At 41.5% G+C, this 17,815-nt stretch overlaps 1 protein-coding gene across 8 annotated transcripts in view; it reads right to left on the reverse strand.

Moving 5' to 3' along the window:
- Window positions 1-1,247: 1,247 nt before the first annotated feature.
- Window positions 1,248-17,815, reverse strand: part of NTF3 (neurotrophin 3) — a 62,540-nt gene continuing 45,972 nt past the window's right edge. For 6 of the 8 annotated variants that reach the window (XM_072145395.1, XM_072145394.1, XM_072145391.1 and 3 more), the window contains one exon: window positions 1,248-6,890. In XM_072145395.1, the coding sequence (XP_072001496.1) occupies window positions 6,090-6,869 (780 nt within the window). In that variant the 5' untranslated portion in view covers window positions 6,870-6,890 and the 3' untranslated portion in view covers window positions 1,248-6,089. The remainder of the gene's footprint in view (window positions 6,891-17,815) is intronic. The other 2 variants (XR_011854781.1, XR_011854780.1) reach the window with 2 other exon arrangements.

A 17,815-nucleotide genomic window follows, 5' to 3' on the forward strand; every position in this document is an offset into this window, starting at 1 on the left:
TATCATATAATGGCACTAAGTGCACCAGAATATGATGGTGTCCCCAGCAAACGTCGGATCTATCTCCAGCCTCTTGGTAAATCCTGGTGGGCAGCTCCGAAGCATTGCACCGGTGGGGCACTTCTACACCAGACCTAGCCTGTGCCTGAACTGACATTCCTGCCCAACGCCAGCCCACTATACAGCCTGGTTCCCCCACCCTGTGGAACCGGAGTAGAGGACCGGGTAGTCACCCAGAATTGCGACCAAATAACGGTTTGTACTCCTGTTTTCATGATAGATAATAGATACATATGAGATAGATAAATATATTAGATAAATAGATAGATAGTAGAGATAGATATGAGGTAGATAGATAGAAAGAAAGATAGATCAATATGAGATAGATATGAGATAGATAAATAGATAGATAGATAGATAGATAGATAGATATGAGATAGATAGATAGATAGATAGATAGATAGATACATAGATAGATACATAGATAGGAGATAGATAGATAGATAGATAGATAGATAGAGAGAGAGAGATAGGAGATAGATAGATAGATAGATAGATAGATAGATAGATAGATAGATAGATAGATAGATAGATATGAAATAGATAGATCGAGATAAATATAAGATAGACAGATAGATAGATAGATAGATAGATAGATAGATAAATAGATAGATATGAGATAGATAGATAGATAGATAGATAGATGATAGATAGATAGATAGATAGATAGATAGGAGATAGATAGATATGAGATAGATAGATAGATAGATAGATAGATAGATAGATAGGAGATAGATATGAGATAGATAGATAGAGAGATAGATAGATAGATAGATATGAGATAGATAGATAGATAGATAGATAGATAGATAGGAGATAGATAGATAGATAGATAGATAGATAGGAGATAGATAGATAGGAGATAGATAGATAGATAGATAGATAGATAGGAGATAGATATGAGATAGATAGATAGATAGATAGATAGATAGATAGATATGAGATAGATAGATAGGAGATAGATAGATAGATAGAGAGATAGATAGATAGATAGATAGATATGAGATAGATAGATAGATAGATAGATAGATAGATAGAGAGATAGATAGATAGATAGATATATAGATATATAGATATGAGATAGATAGATAGATAGATAGATAGATATGAGGTAGATAGAACCTCCTAGATAGAATTAAAAGCTTGTTTGAGAGATTTCAGGCAAACCACGGAGATTAAGTAAGATCTTTCCATATCAAAAGACACATTTATTTCATACAGAAAATAATACAAAACATATTGAATAAGGCTACTTGGAGGACGTATCAAATTTTGCTTCAGCTTTGAACTGCACAAAACATCTGTCAGAAACATGAGTGGAAAACAGAAATATCCTTTCATAACTTTGGTCATTTCATATAATAGCCAAACCGGAGGAAAAATGTGAAAAGTATCTTTACTTTTTTTAAATTAAATTTTAGATCAAAATTTCAATTTCACGTCTGGGGATCGGTGCTAGGAGAGATGTCTATGTCATGTTCTGTCACTGCGGTATAATGTGGACGTGGAAAACTCTGGAGAATACCTTTCAGATTGTTCTTACAACTTAAAATTGTGCGTCTTTCTAGAGGGGTTGGGAGATTGGGATAATATTCTGTAATAATTCACAATTGGGAGGTCAAGGACTACTATAAAATCACTGGATTTGGTATTGGCCGAATAAAAAACACAGTATACAGTGCCCGTTATGGACTTGAGATGTTCCATACCTTTACATTATGACTATTAAGTACTCAGTTGGTGGTGCTAGTTATTACTCATCTTTGGAACCTCAAGGAGTTCCTCAGACAGTAGGGGCCTCTTAGAGATATCTCAAGAGCCTACAAGTATATATTAGTCACCTGTTAAGGTTTCTAAATCAGACTTTGCCTCTCTACTGGTTGGTTATTGAACCACGGTGGATGATGACGGATAGGGAGTGTTGACACTCAACAGCCTGAACCTTCTGACCCTGATCGCTACCTTCAGAGAAGAGTCAGTACACAATTGGTTGGCCAATCTCTCTAGAACCACGAAGGTGAAGAGTATAATACTCAATTAAGTGGAATAAGCTACTACCAGACACCTCTGGTGGGGACTTATCTCCCTTTAGAACAAAAACATCAGACATGTTGAGATTCAACAGCCTGAACCTTCTGACCCTGATCGCTACCTGCAGAGAAGAGTCCGTAGACAACTGGTTGGCCAATCTCTCTAGAACCAGGAAGGTGAAGACTATAATAATCAATTAAGTGGAATAAGCTACTACCAGACACCTCTGGTGGTGACTTATCTCCCTTTAGAACAAAAACATCAGGTATGTTGAGATTCAACAGCCCGAACCTTCTTGTCCCTGATGACTGCCATTGGAGAAGAGCAGGTCTCACCATAATTAATATAGAAGACCATAGAAGTCAATAAAGTACTTCAAGTTCCTGGAGCGTCCAGGCTTCCAAATTTTCCAAAATCTTACAGTGGTAACACTAATCTATCCCCTTACCCCACACTATCTTCGTCCCTTGACAGTCCCCAGTTGAACCTCATCAGTGTCCACCACAGGGATGTCCATCACAGGAGTCCAGGATACTAAGAGACACTCAATTTAGTATTCATCATCAGTGGAAACTTTTTGGTAATCAAAAACAAGAGTTTGTCTAAAAATTGGATCGATTAAAAGGGGCAAAGGGTTTTTCTGGTATGGAGATTACATAATCCCGGTGTTAGGAATGGACTGTCTCAAGTGGAAGACTGTCAGATACAAGATAGATACAAAGAACATCTCTTGTTCTAGAAGACCTGGTATGTCCATGAATCTCACAGTCCCAGGATTTGAATAGACAATGTGTAATTCTTAACTTGGCCTGTAGGGGCACTACAGGAAAATTGAACACTCACTGCTGGATGAATTACAAATGACAGATTATTGTAAGTGGTCATATATTATCAGGGGGCACCTAATGAAGCTTGAGGGGCATCCATAAGACATAGACAGTCCATATAGTTTCCTTATAATGTGGAATCAAGTGAATAAGATGGTAAATATACATAGAACAATTAGGAGCACAACGTAATACAGTTATAATCATTAAGATGTTTCTATGAGCTCCTGTGATTTATACAGGTGACATATTGGTGCCAGCATTGGGCATACATGACATTTAGCAGGAGATCAATGGTAGATATTTTTAGATTTATATGTCTCGTGGGCTAAAGAGAGATGCAGATGTCATATATATGGGCAGTAATGCCAATTTAATACAGTACAGAAACAGTTTCATTTCTAAGGTAGTAAATCAGTAAATCATGACCCACTTTATAAAAATTTCCACCAAAAATTGCTATTAATTTTGGCTACTACAAGGGTAAAAGAACCATAGAGACTGACCATGGCTATAGAGCCTTTAAAGACTAAACATGGTTGGCCGTATACAGTGAAAGTATGTGCAGTGTTACCTGGGAAATTGGCCTATGGGTCATGGATAGGACATATAGGGGGTAACAAACACCAGGTCCTTCAATCCCGAGCACCAAAATCTCAGTTAACTGTGCTATGGAGGCCAATGACAGAATCCCAAAACTTGTTCAACTGAGGAAATTCTGTGCAGGACTCCTTGGAAAATTGTCCCATGCAGAAAGTAAAGTCAGGTAACAGATACCAGGAACTTTTTGTCCTGGATTAAAAAAAAAACTCAGTCTAACCATGTTTCGGAGTCCAGAGAAAGAGGAGTCCAAAACTGGTGGGTCTCATCATTGTTGAGAATATGCTCAAGACTTTCTGGTAATTTTGCCCATGAGTAATAGGTATCGTAATTGGTGAGAATCTACTTAGGAGTCCCTGGTAATGAATTAATGAATTAGATTATTTAGGGGTAAGATGTTCTTCTATCCTGGCTTAGAAAACTCAGACTAACCACCTCCACCTGGGTGACAAAACTCAGACTAACCATGCTATGAAGCCCTCAGAAGAAGGAGGCCAGACCTGGTTGGTTGACCTGGAAGATTCTCATTGGCGAGAATCTTCTCAGGACCTGCTGGGAAATTGGGTCATGAGTCAAAAACAGAATATTTAGGGGTATGACCTTATTTTATCCTTGGTGACAAGACTCAGACTAACCATGCTATGAAGCCCTCAGAGAGGGAGTCCAAACCTACTAGGTCTCATCATTTGCAAGAATCTGCTCAAGACTTCCTGGGAACTTGGCCCGTGGGTCATAATTAGATTATTTAGGGGTAAGACACTCTTCTATCCTGGGTGACAAGACTCGGGCTAACCACCTGGGTGATGAAACTCAGACTAACCATGCTTGAAGCCCTCAGAAAAAGGAGTCGAAACCTGGTTGGTCTCATCATTGGCGAGAATCTGTTTAGTACTTCCTGGGAAATGGGGCCGTACGTCAGAGACAGAATATTTAGGGATAAGAGCCCCTTTTATCCTGGGTGACAAAACTCAGACAATCCATGCTACAAAGTTATCAGAAAGAGGAGTCAAAACCTGTTTGGTCTCATCATTGTCTAGAATCTGCTCAGGACTTCCTGGGAATTTGTCCCACGAGTCATAGAGTATTTTGGGGTAAGATTTTTTTTTTTTAACCTCTGTGACAAAACTCAGACTAACCACCTATGGGACAAAACTCAGACTAACCACTTAGGGGACAAAACTCAGACCAACCACCTGAATGACAAAGCGCAGTCTAACCACCTCGGTGACAAAGCTCAGACTAACCACATAGGGGACAAAACTTAGACTAACCACCTAGGGGACAAAGCTCAGACTAACCACCTAGGTGACATAGCTCAGACTAACCACCTAGGGGACAAAACTTAGACTAACCACCTAGGGGACAAAACTCAGACCAACCACCTGAATGACAAAGCGCAGTCTAACCACCTGGGTGACAAAACTTAGACTAACCACCTAGGGGACAAAAATTAGACTAACCACCTAGGGGACAAAGCTCAGACTAACCACCTAGGGGACAAAGCTCAGACTAACCATCCAAGGGAAAAAACTCAGACTAACCACCTAGGGGACAAAACTCAGACTAACCACCTAGGGGACAAAGCTCAGACTAACCACCTAGGGGACAAAGCTCAGACTAACCATGCTATGGAGTCCTCAAAAAGAGGAGTCCAGAACTGGTTGATCTCGTCATTAGTGAGACTCTGCTCGAGACTTCCTGGGAATTTGGGTCATGAGTCAAAGATAGAGTATTAAGGGGTAAGAACACCTTCTATCCTGGCTGACAAAACTCAAACTAACCATATGGGTGACAAAACTTAACGGGAGCCCATATTGTGAAGCCCCGACAAAGAGTAGTCAAGTATGGTTGGTCCCACCATGGTGAGAAGTTGTGTAGGACTCTCTGGGGTAAATAATAGATTGTGGTGGGGGAAAAACTTTATCATGGGTGGTAAAACTGGGGACAACTTTGCCGATGCCCCATCTGGACGACACGGGGCTCCAATTTTCTATGAAATGTCAGAGATAAGAAAAAAAAAGTCTATATCGATAAAAACATCTTATATATACAAAAAAAGAAACAACTAAATTCACGTATAACATCACCAGGATCTTATTTCAACCTTTTTGTTTGAAATGGAACAACTTAATTTTTTTTTTTAAATATTCTTTTTTTTTTTTCTTCTTTTAATTGAGGTAAAATATATTGCCATTGAATATAAGGTTGGTACAATTTATACATCTCTGATATAGTCGGATTTCAAAAAGTCTACTAAGAAAGAGTCAGCGGCGGTGAAAAATACTGTAGGAAGAATACTGACATAGATTTGGTGGTGGTAGGGTCGTACTGTATACTGCTCGCAGTAGAATCGGATGTATGTTTTTGAAATTTTTTTTTTCGACAATGCCCCCGATAGAAGGCACAGACTTCTTCTGAGATCCATCTGGAGAGGAGATAAAGCTTATATATACGTTTGCTGAAAATTTAATAAATAAGAACATCTTATAATATATAAACAATATAGACATTTATATGCTACATGCATATTATATAATTTAAAGTAATAATTTATATAGTGAAAAGTCGAAGCTATGTTCTTCCTATTTTCCTCGATAACGCGCACACGCAAGACGTGTCTATCCTGATCCATCGCCAGCCCACCAGTTTATTGTTCTCTGAAGTCAATGCTCTGACATAAGTTTGGGACGTTTTACATTGAGAATTCCAGTGTTTGTCGTCAATGCCTCGGCAGCCATTTTTGACCGGTCTGGCGTCTTTACATCTGGTTTCGTAAAAATATTGCTTGACTGGAGAATTCCCAGTCTTAATTTCACCCAACACAGTTACTTGGTGTCCTCGAATGTCAATCGCATTCGACTTATCTGTGACCCATAAACTTTCACTATCACACACGGAATATTCCCCTCGGTGAGTTTTGTGGTCTGCAAATCTTTTCCTCCTTGAGGTTCTGTTGGAGGATGAAGAGTGTCCAATATAGTCGTCCATGAGATACAAGGGTGGTGGTTGTAAAGGAAGACTATCACTCAAAAGCACGCGTGGTGAGTTGTAGCGTTTTTGTTTTTGCTGCTTAAACAGCTCCGCCTCTATTGAGATGACCGGTTGGAAGTCAGATTTTCCATTGTCCACCATGTCAATGTCAAGTATTTCCGCTTTCGGTATCGTACTTTGCTGCTTGACTTCCTTGGTGTTGACCACTTGCTTGGGAATCTTGTTTTTGAGAAGGTCTGTTTGCATGAGCTTAATAAATAGGGAATTCATTGAATTTTCTGGCAAATTCCTTTTATCCATGGTGGTAGCGTGGATGCCACAAAGATAAGGAAGAAACATCACACAGAACAGGATGGACATCACCTTATTCACCTGTAGGATCTGTAAGGAGGAAAGACACATAATTAGTTTAGGAGAAATGGAAATTTGTCATAGTACTACAAGGAGTTCACTTGCATCCACAAGTATTAAAGAGGACCTGTCACCTAAATTTTCGGCACTAGGAGCTGTTTACTAAAGTAAGCATCTCCTAGTGCTTGATCAAATGCCGCAGTGTTAGAGTGATAGCGTTACCGGAAACCTCCGGTAATGCTATCAAACACTGCGGCGGGGTACAATGTAATTGTCGGACAGCTCGCAAAGCTGTCCGACTTATTCATGAGGGGTTGGGGCGTGGCTAGGGGCGGTGACTGACGGCCTATGGAAAAAGCGGTCCGGGAAGAAGCTGTCCGATGATTACACTGTACCCCACCGCAGGGTTTGATAGCGTTACCAGAGGTTTCCGGTAACGCTATCACTCTAACATTGCGGCGTTTGATCAAGCACTAGGAGCTGCTTACTTGAGTAAGATCTCCTAGTGCCGATAAATAGGATGACAGGTCCTCTTTAAGTAAATCTTTTTAGGATGAGTAGATACCAATTGTTCCTACATATGGAAATTTGTTCTGGATGGAAAAACTCGGACTAACCATGCTTTGAAGCCCTGGTTCTTCTTATTGGTAAGAATCTGCTCAAGACTTCCTGGGAATTTGCTCCATGAGTCATAGATAGAGTATTTAGTGGTAGGACACCCATCTATACTGGGTTAAAAAACTCAGAGTAACCACCTGGGTGACAAATCTCAGATTAACCATGCTATGAAGCCATCAAAAAGAAGAGTCCAAACTTGGTTGGTCTCATAATTGGCAAGAATCTGCTCTGGACTTCCTGGGATTTTGGTCCATGATTCTTAGATAGAGTATTTAGGGGTAAGATGCCCTTCCATCCTGGGTAACCAAACTCAGACTAACCATGCTGTAGAGCCCTCAGAAAGAGTAGTCCAAAACTGACTGTTCCCATCATTGGTGATTGTCTGCTCAAGAGTCCCTGGGAATTTGGCCCATGAGTCATAGATTATTTAGAGGTGACAAAACTCAGACTAACCACGTGGGTGACAAAACTCAGGAAGGTATCAGTTGGTCTACAGTTACTTATGAACTTGTCAAAATTTTGTTATATCTAATGAAGACCTGTAAATCTAGATATGTAAATTGACAAAAAGTTCCATTAGAATTTGTATCTATTAAGTTAATGAACACTCTAAAAAATCCCAAAAGCATTTCACTTTAGGAAACAATGAGGGTCATTTACTAAGGCCCCCGATACGTGTTTTCTCGACGTGTTACCCAAATATTTCCGATTTGCGCCGATTTCCCCTGAATTGCCCTGGGATTTTGTCGCACGCGATCGGATTGCGGCGCATCGGCGCTGGCATGCACGCGACGGAAATCGGGGGGCGTGGCCGAACGAAAACCCGACGGATTCGGAAAAACCACCGCATTTAAAAAAAGAAAAGTGTCGCGGAGCTTGCACCTACCTTCACTAGGAATAGGCCGGTGAACTTGAGTGCGTTCCGATGCTCTTCAGCGCAGCAGTGCCACCTGGTGGACGTCGGAGGAACTGCCTTAATAAATCCCGGCCGGACCCGAATCCAGCGCAGAGAACGCGCCGCTGGATCGCGAATGGACCGGGTAAGTAAATCTGCCCCATTGGGTCCCATTTATGCTTTCTGATAAGGTCTTCCAAATAGTGGAAGTCCTGGAGGTTATGTGACCTTAGCCTCAATGATAACTGTATGTTCATTGGATTGGGACCACCACAAGGACCTCCACCATAATTAGACATGAGTTGTGAAGCCTCCAAAGCCTTTAAAGGCACAACTTTGGGTCTCATTTATGCTTTCTGAGAAGGTCTTCCAAATAATGGAAGTCCTGGAGGTTATTTGACCTTAGCCTCAATGATAACTGTATGTTTAATGGGTTGGGACCACCACCAGGACCTCCACCATAATTAGACATGAGTTGTGAAGCCTCCAAAGCCTAACTTTAGTAACAAAAAGTTTGATTGGGGGAGTTCTCAATCACATGCTCACAATATTAGAGAAAGCCCAACCCCCATAGAATTTGAATAAAGTGAATATTCTTTTAATCTGAATTGCAATGTAGTCCAATGTCTTAGCTACCAGTAATAATAGGAATTATTGAGGTTGTTTTGGCCACAAAATGGATGTGGTGGCTGAAAACACCACGTAACGAGAACCTTCGGTTGAGTATGGAAGCATTTCATTTCAACATAAATCCATTAAAAAAATTCCTGAAAGCACCCCCACAGGCGGAATAGGGTATTACACAATATTTGTCCTTTTACTTGATTAACCAGTAAATGAGGATGGTGAACCGGAGTTAACCAGATTGCTTCCTTTTTGGAACAGACTCAAACCTGTCCACTAGTTATGTCTGGTGTAGTAACTCAGCTCAATCGAAATAAGTGGGATGAGTTGCAATACCATATACAACCTGGGGACTTGTGGGGCACTGTTTTTGAAAGAAAGCAGTCATGTTTTTCTAACCCCGTACAATCCTTTTAACTCAGAGTAACCTAATAGTATGAACGATCCCACAACAGAATTCTGACAATTGTTTTGAGTCAAGTTCATATTATTCCCGATAGAAGTTATTTTATAGTATATTTTATATATAAAAACCACATCATATAAACTACAAGATTACACACAGTTATCAACTAACCAATGTTTTCACTCAGTGGTATAGACCTGTCAAAAATAATCATGATGAGAAATGAAAGACACTTTCACTCTCGCTTTCTTTTTGAAAACAAATTCCTCAAAAAGTTCGGAGTGATTTCCGGAGGAGATTTTTCAGCTTTTGTGGCCGCTTTGAAGTCTTACAACCATTTACTCCAAACAATATAATTATTTCTGTCATAATATTGGAACAAAGATGTTAATCACGGAGCAGAATCTTAACATTTTTGGTAAAATATCAAATTGAACCGTCTACATTTTTTTTACTTGCGTTAAAAAAAGGATCAGACTACATAGGATTCATTTGTAGTCTGTTACCATGGTGACACAGGTTTTTAAAGGAGAAGTATACACACATTTGTGGTTCACAGCTTATACAATAAAAGACATTGGGGGTTTTGGTGCACGCGATCGGATTGTGTCGCATCGGCACCAGCATGCACGCGACGGAAATCGGGGGGTGTGGCCAAACGAAATCCCGACGGATTCGGAAAAACCGCCGCATTTAAAACAATAAAAGTGTCGCTTGGGACGCGCTTACCTTCACTTGGTCCAGCTCGGTGAACTTGAGTGCGTTCAGATGCTTTTCAGGGCAGCAGCGCCACCTGGTGGATGGCGGAGGAACTACCTTGATGAATCCCTACCGGACCCGAATCCACCGAAGAGAAAGCGCCGCTGGATCGCGAACGGACCGGGTAAGTAAATCTGCTCCATTGGGGCACATTTACTTACCCGGCCCGTTCGCGATCCAGCGGCGCCTTCTCTGCGGTGGATTCGGGTCAGTCCGGGATTCACTAAGGCAGTTCCTCCGCCGTCCACCAGGTGGCGCTGCTGCGCTGAAGAGCATCGGAACGCACTTGAATACACCGAGGCCGGCTGAGTGAAGGTAAGTGCAAGCTCCGCGACAGATTTTCCATTTTTAAATGTGGCGGTTTTAACGAATCCGTCGGGTTTTCGTTCGGCCATGCCCCCCGATTTCCGTCACGCGCATGCCGGCGCCGATGCACCACAATCCGATCGCGTGTGCCAAAATCCCAGGGCAATACAGGGAAAATCGGCGCAAATCGGAAATATTCGGGTAACACGTCGGGAAAACGCGAATCAGGCCCTTAGTAAATGACCCCCATTTTGGACAATCTCTACTTGGTAGATGTTTAACCCAACAATCTTCTAATCTAAGACCCTCAAGGATCAACTGTAATCTCTCAGTAGGAGTTCAAACTCTCTGGTGCCCCTCTGCAGGGGATAAAAAGAATTACACATTCGAATAAATAGGCTGTTGGGGCAAAACATGACAGGTCTTGATGATTAGAATCCGCCCTGATCAAAGTTTTTACAATGTACATCTGGCATTAAAAAGTCACACATTTTTGGGAAAACGGGGGTTGTCCAAAAGTTCTGATGCCAGAAAACTCGAGAACGTGAGCTCTTTGGGCTTGTTGGGCTTCATCTAGATATTGGATTACACTAAATTTTGTTGCTTTTCGAAGCTTTGGCTATCAATAACACAAAGGAAAACATTAACCAAAGCTTGACAAATGTCAACACTGACCACAACTCCGATGACGGAGATAAGATGTGACATTGAAGTTCCGAAACAGTTTGGAGTTACAAAAGAGCCAAGGCTTAATATAGCAATGAATCATGTAGCAGAGATAGGACAAGTTCACAAAACGCTCTGCTTCTAATCAGAATACCCACAAGCCTCCTTCCTGCATCGTCCTCAGTTGAACCGAGGTCTTATATTTGAAGGCTTTGCTTGTGGTGTTCAGATGTAATTGAGGGATTTGGTAATTAGGTCCACAGGGCCTTCTTGGACGTGTTTAATAAAATGTCATTGAAGTTTTGATGACAACAGATGTGCCGGTATCTGAGATTGTGACTATTATACTACAAGATGGAATAGATGGAGCTGAATCGGCTCTCGAGAAGTCATACGGTCGAAAATTCTGAAGAACATTGTTCAATCTAGATGCAAAAACCTAAGTGGGTTGTCCTGGTAGAAGGTCCTTAGAGTTCATTACCTTTTGGTCCAGCTATTGAAGACCAAATTTGGTCTACGTAAACTGAAACAGTCCAGATTCTCCTAAAAAGTTGGGTAAGATGCTTTCAGTCAACCAATTTTCAGATTCTGTAGCAGGTGGAATAACAGGACCAGAAAAGGTCAAGGGGGACATATATCATAGGATTTTCTTGACTTTTTGGCATAAAAAATTGGCAGATAAATCGCAATGGGTTTTTGTGATTTTTTTTAATCCCAAGTGGCCTTTCCTACCACTGAGAAATGGTGGATCAAACCAGTACCAATACTAGTGCAAGAAGCCTACCCAATGATAAATAACCCCCAATGCTTCCAGAGTTTTAAGACCATATATAGACTAAGACTATGACTTCTAGCCAGGTCAGAGTTTCTCCAACTCTCCATCCAACTCTCTACGGGAAAGGCCATCTGATCCAGGTACGCCCCGAGAAGGCTCAGTGAAAAGACTATGGGAAACCATCATTTTCCGCTCAATTTCCACTAGAACTACTAGTATCCAGTGACAGGAAACTTTTGACTCTGGCACTTACTTATGTATAGAGAGTCCAATGGGAAGAAGTCATCTACCTAGCCCTCTGAGGTCTCCAGCTGTGGTCAATAGTACCAAGTCCCACATCCTAAAAAACCTCTCCAACCTGGTGGTGCAGCTTAGTTTATGGTGATTTGCACTAGACGAATTCCAGATAATTTCGAAGAACATTTATCATACACCCCCCTCCCCTCTCTCCATATCAAGAGGCTCCGTTATTCTGAAAACTACCGAAAGCTTCAATGCATTCTGATAGAGGGGTACTTCTATGCCAAGTCTGATCTGGCATAGAATTGTGCCCTAGCCTGCGTCTGAATGGTTGATTCCAGGAGGGGGCGGTACTGGGCCATGCAGTGGGCTGGCGCAGGGAATTCCTGCCCCGTGCCGGACAGCTGTACGGCCTGGCACCGCCCTCTCCCCAGCCAACCACTGTAGAGGGTGGTTGTTTTAAGACGTACAAGCCATAGTAAATTTAGCCCTTCGTGTTCAACAAAATCCAAAAATTTGGGTAGATTTATAACAAATAAGACCTGTGCTAATGCTAAATCAGTAAATGATTAAATTTGGAGTGAACAGTTCACTGGTGACAACAAAAAAGTTTCCAACTGCTAAGAGCTCCTAGTTATAATCTAGGAGATAATCCTGAAGAACGTATTTGATTTCCCTGTAGTGCCTCCACAGTTGAAAAGAAGTATTACATGTACTGAGTCCTCCAGAAGAGAAACATTCTTTGTAGCAGCTCTCAGCCATGCATAAGGGTCTTGAACTTTCTAATATATCAGACATGTGGAAGAGATTTAGGGTAAGGGGTAATATCTGTCCAAAGAATTAAATATTAGGCCAAGAGGGATAATACTACTGTTTACAAGATCCATGTCTTTCGATTAATACCTCTTTATGTCTCCATTAATGAGATTACCAACATCCATTACCCACGACCAGGTGCTTCAAGTGAATATGTCATAATAACCATAACCTATAATACATATGGATTAATGGCACCGAGAGAGTTCCGAGTCTTGGATTTCACAATTTGGAACAGAAGCCGTAGTCAAATGGAAACCTCATTTCGGGGAATGAGATGTCATGGGATAATATTTCAAGTCGATTCATGAGATCAGAGAGAATGAACGCATGTGACCTATGGATTAGGTAAGTCATCTGGAAATATAATCAGGTTACCTACATCTTTTCTTTTAACAGGACCCCGTGCCCCCCCCCCCCTTCCTGACTTCCGGCGACAATAATGAAGCTTCAATATTGGGTCTGTATGACCACACAGGGCCACCATTTTTGCGATTGGTGGAGGATGCAGGCAGTGTCAGACTTAGGCCCACCAGAGAAAATCAATCCGGGGGCCCACTCTTCATTATAACCCCAGGAAATATACTCTAGCAACCTTCAAGTTGTGTTATTTTCTGATGGACCTCTGGGGTTCAGTATTGGGTTGAGACAAGGCCCACCAGAGGATCCTCTGGTACTCTGGTGGGCCAGTCCGACACTGGATCCAGGTTTGGGGCACCCTGTGATCAGATCAGATTGTGACAATTATGACTCCATCCCTTTAAAGACCACTACCTTGTACTCCGATGAACAGAATAAATACCCCCCACCCCACAACAATTGAATAGTGTAGGGCATTCATCCATCAATTACTCAAAGAGGCCTAATTTTAAGGGTAAATTGTACAAGTCCCACCTCCTTTTTCCCCTCTGGAGGGACAGTGCTGCAAGAACTAGAGGACTGATGAAGGGTATACAGTTAAAAATACTGCTTCTTGTATCCAAATGCCAACTACCTTCTTTTTTCTGAATACTTTTTAGAATGTCATATATAAAACTATCAAACTGTTGAATTGAGTTTTTCCAAACTAGGAACCAATCAGAGCTCAGTTTTACGTTTTCCAAACTTTATAAACCCCTTCCCCATAACAATTAAAGCTGAAATTGTGAGACATTCTTTCTTTACAATTTTAGTCATCCATCAAGCAGAAAAGAGGCATCACTATAAGGGAAACTTGTACAAAGCTCCGCCTCCTTTCCCCTCTGGAGGGACAGTGCTGCAAGAACTAAAGGAGTGATGAAGGTCATACAGTCAAAAATATGGCTCCTTGTATCTAATCACCACCTACCTCCTTTTTCAGGATATTTTATAAAACCTCAATCATAAAAAAAACTATCTTACTCTTGAACTGTGTTTTTTTAAACTAACAACCAATCAGAGCTCAGCTTTAATGTATCCATAAAGTGTAAGCAGATCTCTCATTGGTTGCCAGGGCCATAAAGGACATTTTAACATTTAAACAGTTTAAATAAACTATCTTAAAGGGATATTTACTTGGAAATATGATGAAAAAATAATAAAGTTTATTTGGGTGAAATAAATTGAACCCAATTGATTAAAATGTGGTTATTATACCGTAATTAACCAAGTGCTAGCAATTATCCAGTCATTCGCTAGTGGCTTTAATGAATCTGCTTCTAATTAATCCGTCTGAAACTCAGTCATTAGCCAATACGCTAGGTAATTTAAGAGAGCCCATTAGCAGCAAAGTGATGGCTTTGCATATGATTTAAAGCAGTTTATTTTCTTAGATAAAGTGAATTTTCTATGTTCTGCTTGTCCTCAAGGCAAATTTACTAAAAGGGGTCGTCTGATATAAATGTCCTCTTTTTGTGGCCCTTATAAGCACAACTTTTAAGACGGAATTAGAAAAAATGTTGATTTAAAATAAAAAATAAAATAAAAACAGCACCACACTTTCTAACAGGTCATTTATGGTATTGCAGCTGTACTCCATTCACTTAACTCTACCTACGCCGTAATTCCATAACATAATCTAGACAATGGTATGGTGCTATTTTGGGGGAAAAAAAGCAGACAAAGGGGCAGATTTACTTACCCGGTCCATTCGCGATCCAGCGGCGCGTTCTCTGCGGTGGATTCGGGTCCGGCCGGGATTCACTAAGGAAGTTCCTCCGACGTCCACCAGGTGGCGCTGCTGCGCTGAAGTCCGCTGAAATGCACTCAAGTACACCGGCCTATTCCTGGTGAAGGTAAGTGCAAGCTCGGCGACATTTTTTGTTTTTTAAATGCTGCGGTTTTTCCGAATCCGTCGGGTTTTTGTTCGGCCACACCCCCGATTTCCGTTGCGTGCATGCCAGCGCCGATGCGCCACAATCCGATCGCGTGCGCCAAAATCCCGGGGCAATACAGGGAAAATCGTCGCAAATCGGAATCGGGCCCTTAGTAAATGACCCCCAAAGTTTTTTAATTCTGTACAAGAGGTAGAATGATTCTTTTGGTCAGAAGCTTTTCCTCTCCTTCCAGATCATATGTCAGCTGAATTGTCATCTTCAGATGGATTTCTGTGAAATTTTATGAATATGTTCTTTATATTTCTCAAAATAGAACCAAATTGGTCGTGTCTGGTATGAAATAGAGAGGAGTTGTAATACCAGAAATAACCAGTGGACTAGAGTGGCGCTGTTTCTACAACAAAAAAGCCAATTGCTCCACTTTTCTAATGACCTTTACGAGCGATAAAGGGTTTTAAAAAAATAGAAAATAACTTATTACCTATTGAAGGGATATATGGTGTGTCTAATAATTTGGCTGGTGATCCCAAAGTCCTCAGAATGAGGTTGTCTACCCTGGTTGTCAAACAAGTATGTTGCAACTCAATCTCTATGCGAATGATGTACTATCCCTAAAGATTAGAAGATTCCATATCATAAAAACTTCAATGGAAACAAGTGTTCAATTTCCTAACAGCACCTCCGCAGGTGATATGAAGAATTACAACAGTGTCCACACATATTAATAGGCTGCCTTTATATTACAGGACTGTAAAGGTCCTCCAGAACATATACACTCACCGGCCACTTTATTAGGTACACCATGCTACGGTAGTAACTTTTGCAATCAGAACTGCCTCAATTCTTCGTGGCATAGATTCAACAAGGTGCTGGAAGCTCCTCAGAGATTTTGGTCCATATTGACATGATGGCATCACACAGTTGCCGCAGATTTGTCGGCTGCACATCCATGATGCGAATCTCCCGTTCCACCACATCCCAAAGATGCTCTATTGGATTGAGATCTGGTGACTGTGGAGGCCATTTGTGTCCAGTGACCTCATTGTCATGTTCAAGAAACCAGTCTGAGATGATTCCAGCTTTATGACATGGCGCATTATCCTGCTGAAAGTAGCCATCAGATGTTACAGGGTACATTGTGCTCATAAAGGGATGGACATGGTCAGCAACAATACTCAGGTAGGCTGTGGCGTTGCAACGATGCTCAATTGGTACCAAGGGGCCCAAAGAGTGCCAAGAAAATATTCCCCACATCATGACACCACCACCAGCCTGAACCGCTGATACAAGGCAGGATGGATCCATGCTTTCATGTTGTTGACGCCAAATTCTGACCCTACCATCCGAATTTCGCAGCAGAAATCGAGACTCATCAGACCAGGCAACGTTTTTCCAATCTTCTACTGTCCAATTTCGATGAGCTTGTGCAAATTGTAGCCTCAGTTTCCTGTTGTTAGCTGAAAGGAATGGCACCCGGTGTGGTCTTCTGCTGCTGTAGCCCATCTGCCTCAAAGTTGGACGTACTGTGCGTTCAGAGATGCTCTTCTGCCTACCTTGGTTGTATCGGGTGGCGATTTGAGTCACTGTTGCCTTTCTATCAGCTCGAACCAGTCTGCCCATTTTCCTCTGACCTCTGGCATCAACAAGGCATTTCCGCCCACAGAACTGCCGCTCACTGGATGTTTTTTCTTTTTCGGACCATTCTCTGTAAACCCTAGAGATGGTTGTGCGTGAAAATCCCAGTAGATCAGCAGTTTCTGAAATACTCAGACCAGCTCTTCTGGCACCAACAACCATGCCACGTTCAAAGGCACTCAAATCACCTTTCTTCCCCATACTGATGGGGAACTGAACTGCAGGAGATTGTCTTGACCATGTCTACATGCCTAAATGCACTGAGTTGCCGCCATGTGATTGGCTAATTAGAAATTAAGTGTTAACGAGCAGTTGGACAGGTGTACCTAATAAAGTGGCCGGTGAGTGTATATAGACTACAAATTCCCATATCAGGCAAGTGTAAATGGGTTTTCTAAACTGGAAACCCCTTTAAAGGCATTAGGTATTGGTCCTATAAAGTTGTGCATACCATACAATTGTACATGTTGTTAGTAGCAGCAGGACTGTGAAAAAAAAGGAATTAATATCCAACGACTGCAGCTTCTCCAAGAGCACTGTGGGTGTTTCCTCACACTGCTGTGCTCTGAGCTCTTTCCTTTGATCTGTTTTCACAGCCCTTTCTTTTGTTCTGAGTGCCTGCTGTAGTATCTAAGCAGAAGCCTGCTATTGCTTCTGGTTGAATACTACAGCATATTTATAGGAAGGGAGTTTACAGGCAGCTCAATGCACAGAGCTAAGAGCACAGAAGTGTGAGGACACTTGAAGAAGCTACATTTTTCACAGTCCGGCAGCAACTAACACCATTAACAATATGATGACATATCTCTCAACCAATTTGGGAAGTGAGAAGCTGATTGGTACTAGGAGAAAGATCACATGTGGGTGTGGGGTTGGTCCGTGACTATCATGGAGGTTTGCTATGAATTTTGGGTGCACAGT

Source organism: Engystomops pustulosus, chromosome 4 (genome assembly GCF_040894005.1).
Source record: "Engystomops pustulosus chromosome 4, aEngPut4.maternal, whole genome shotgun sequence".
Classification (NCBI taxonomy): Eukaryota; Metazoa; Chordata; class Amphibia; order Anura; family Leptodactylidae; genus Engystomops; species Engystomops pustulosus.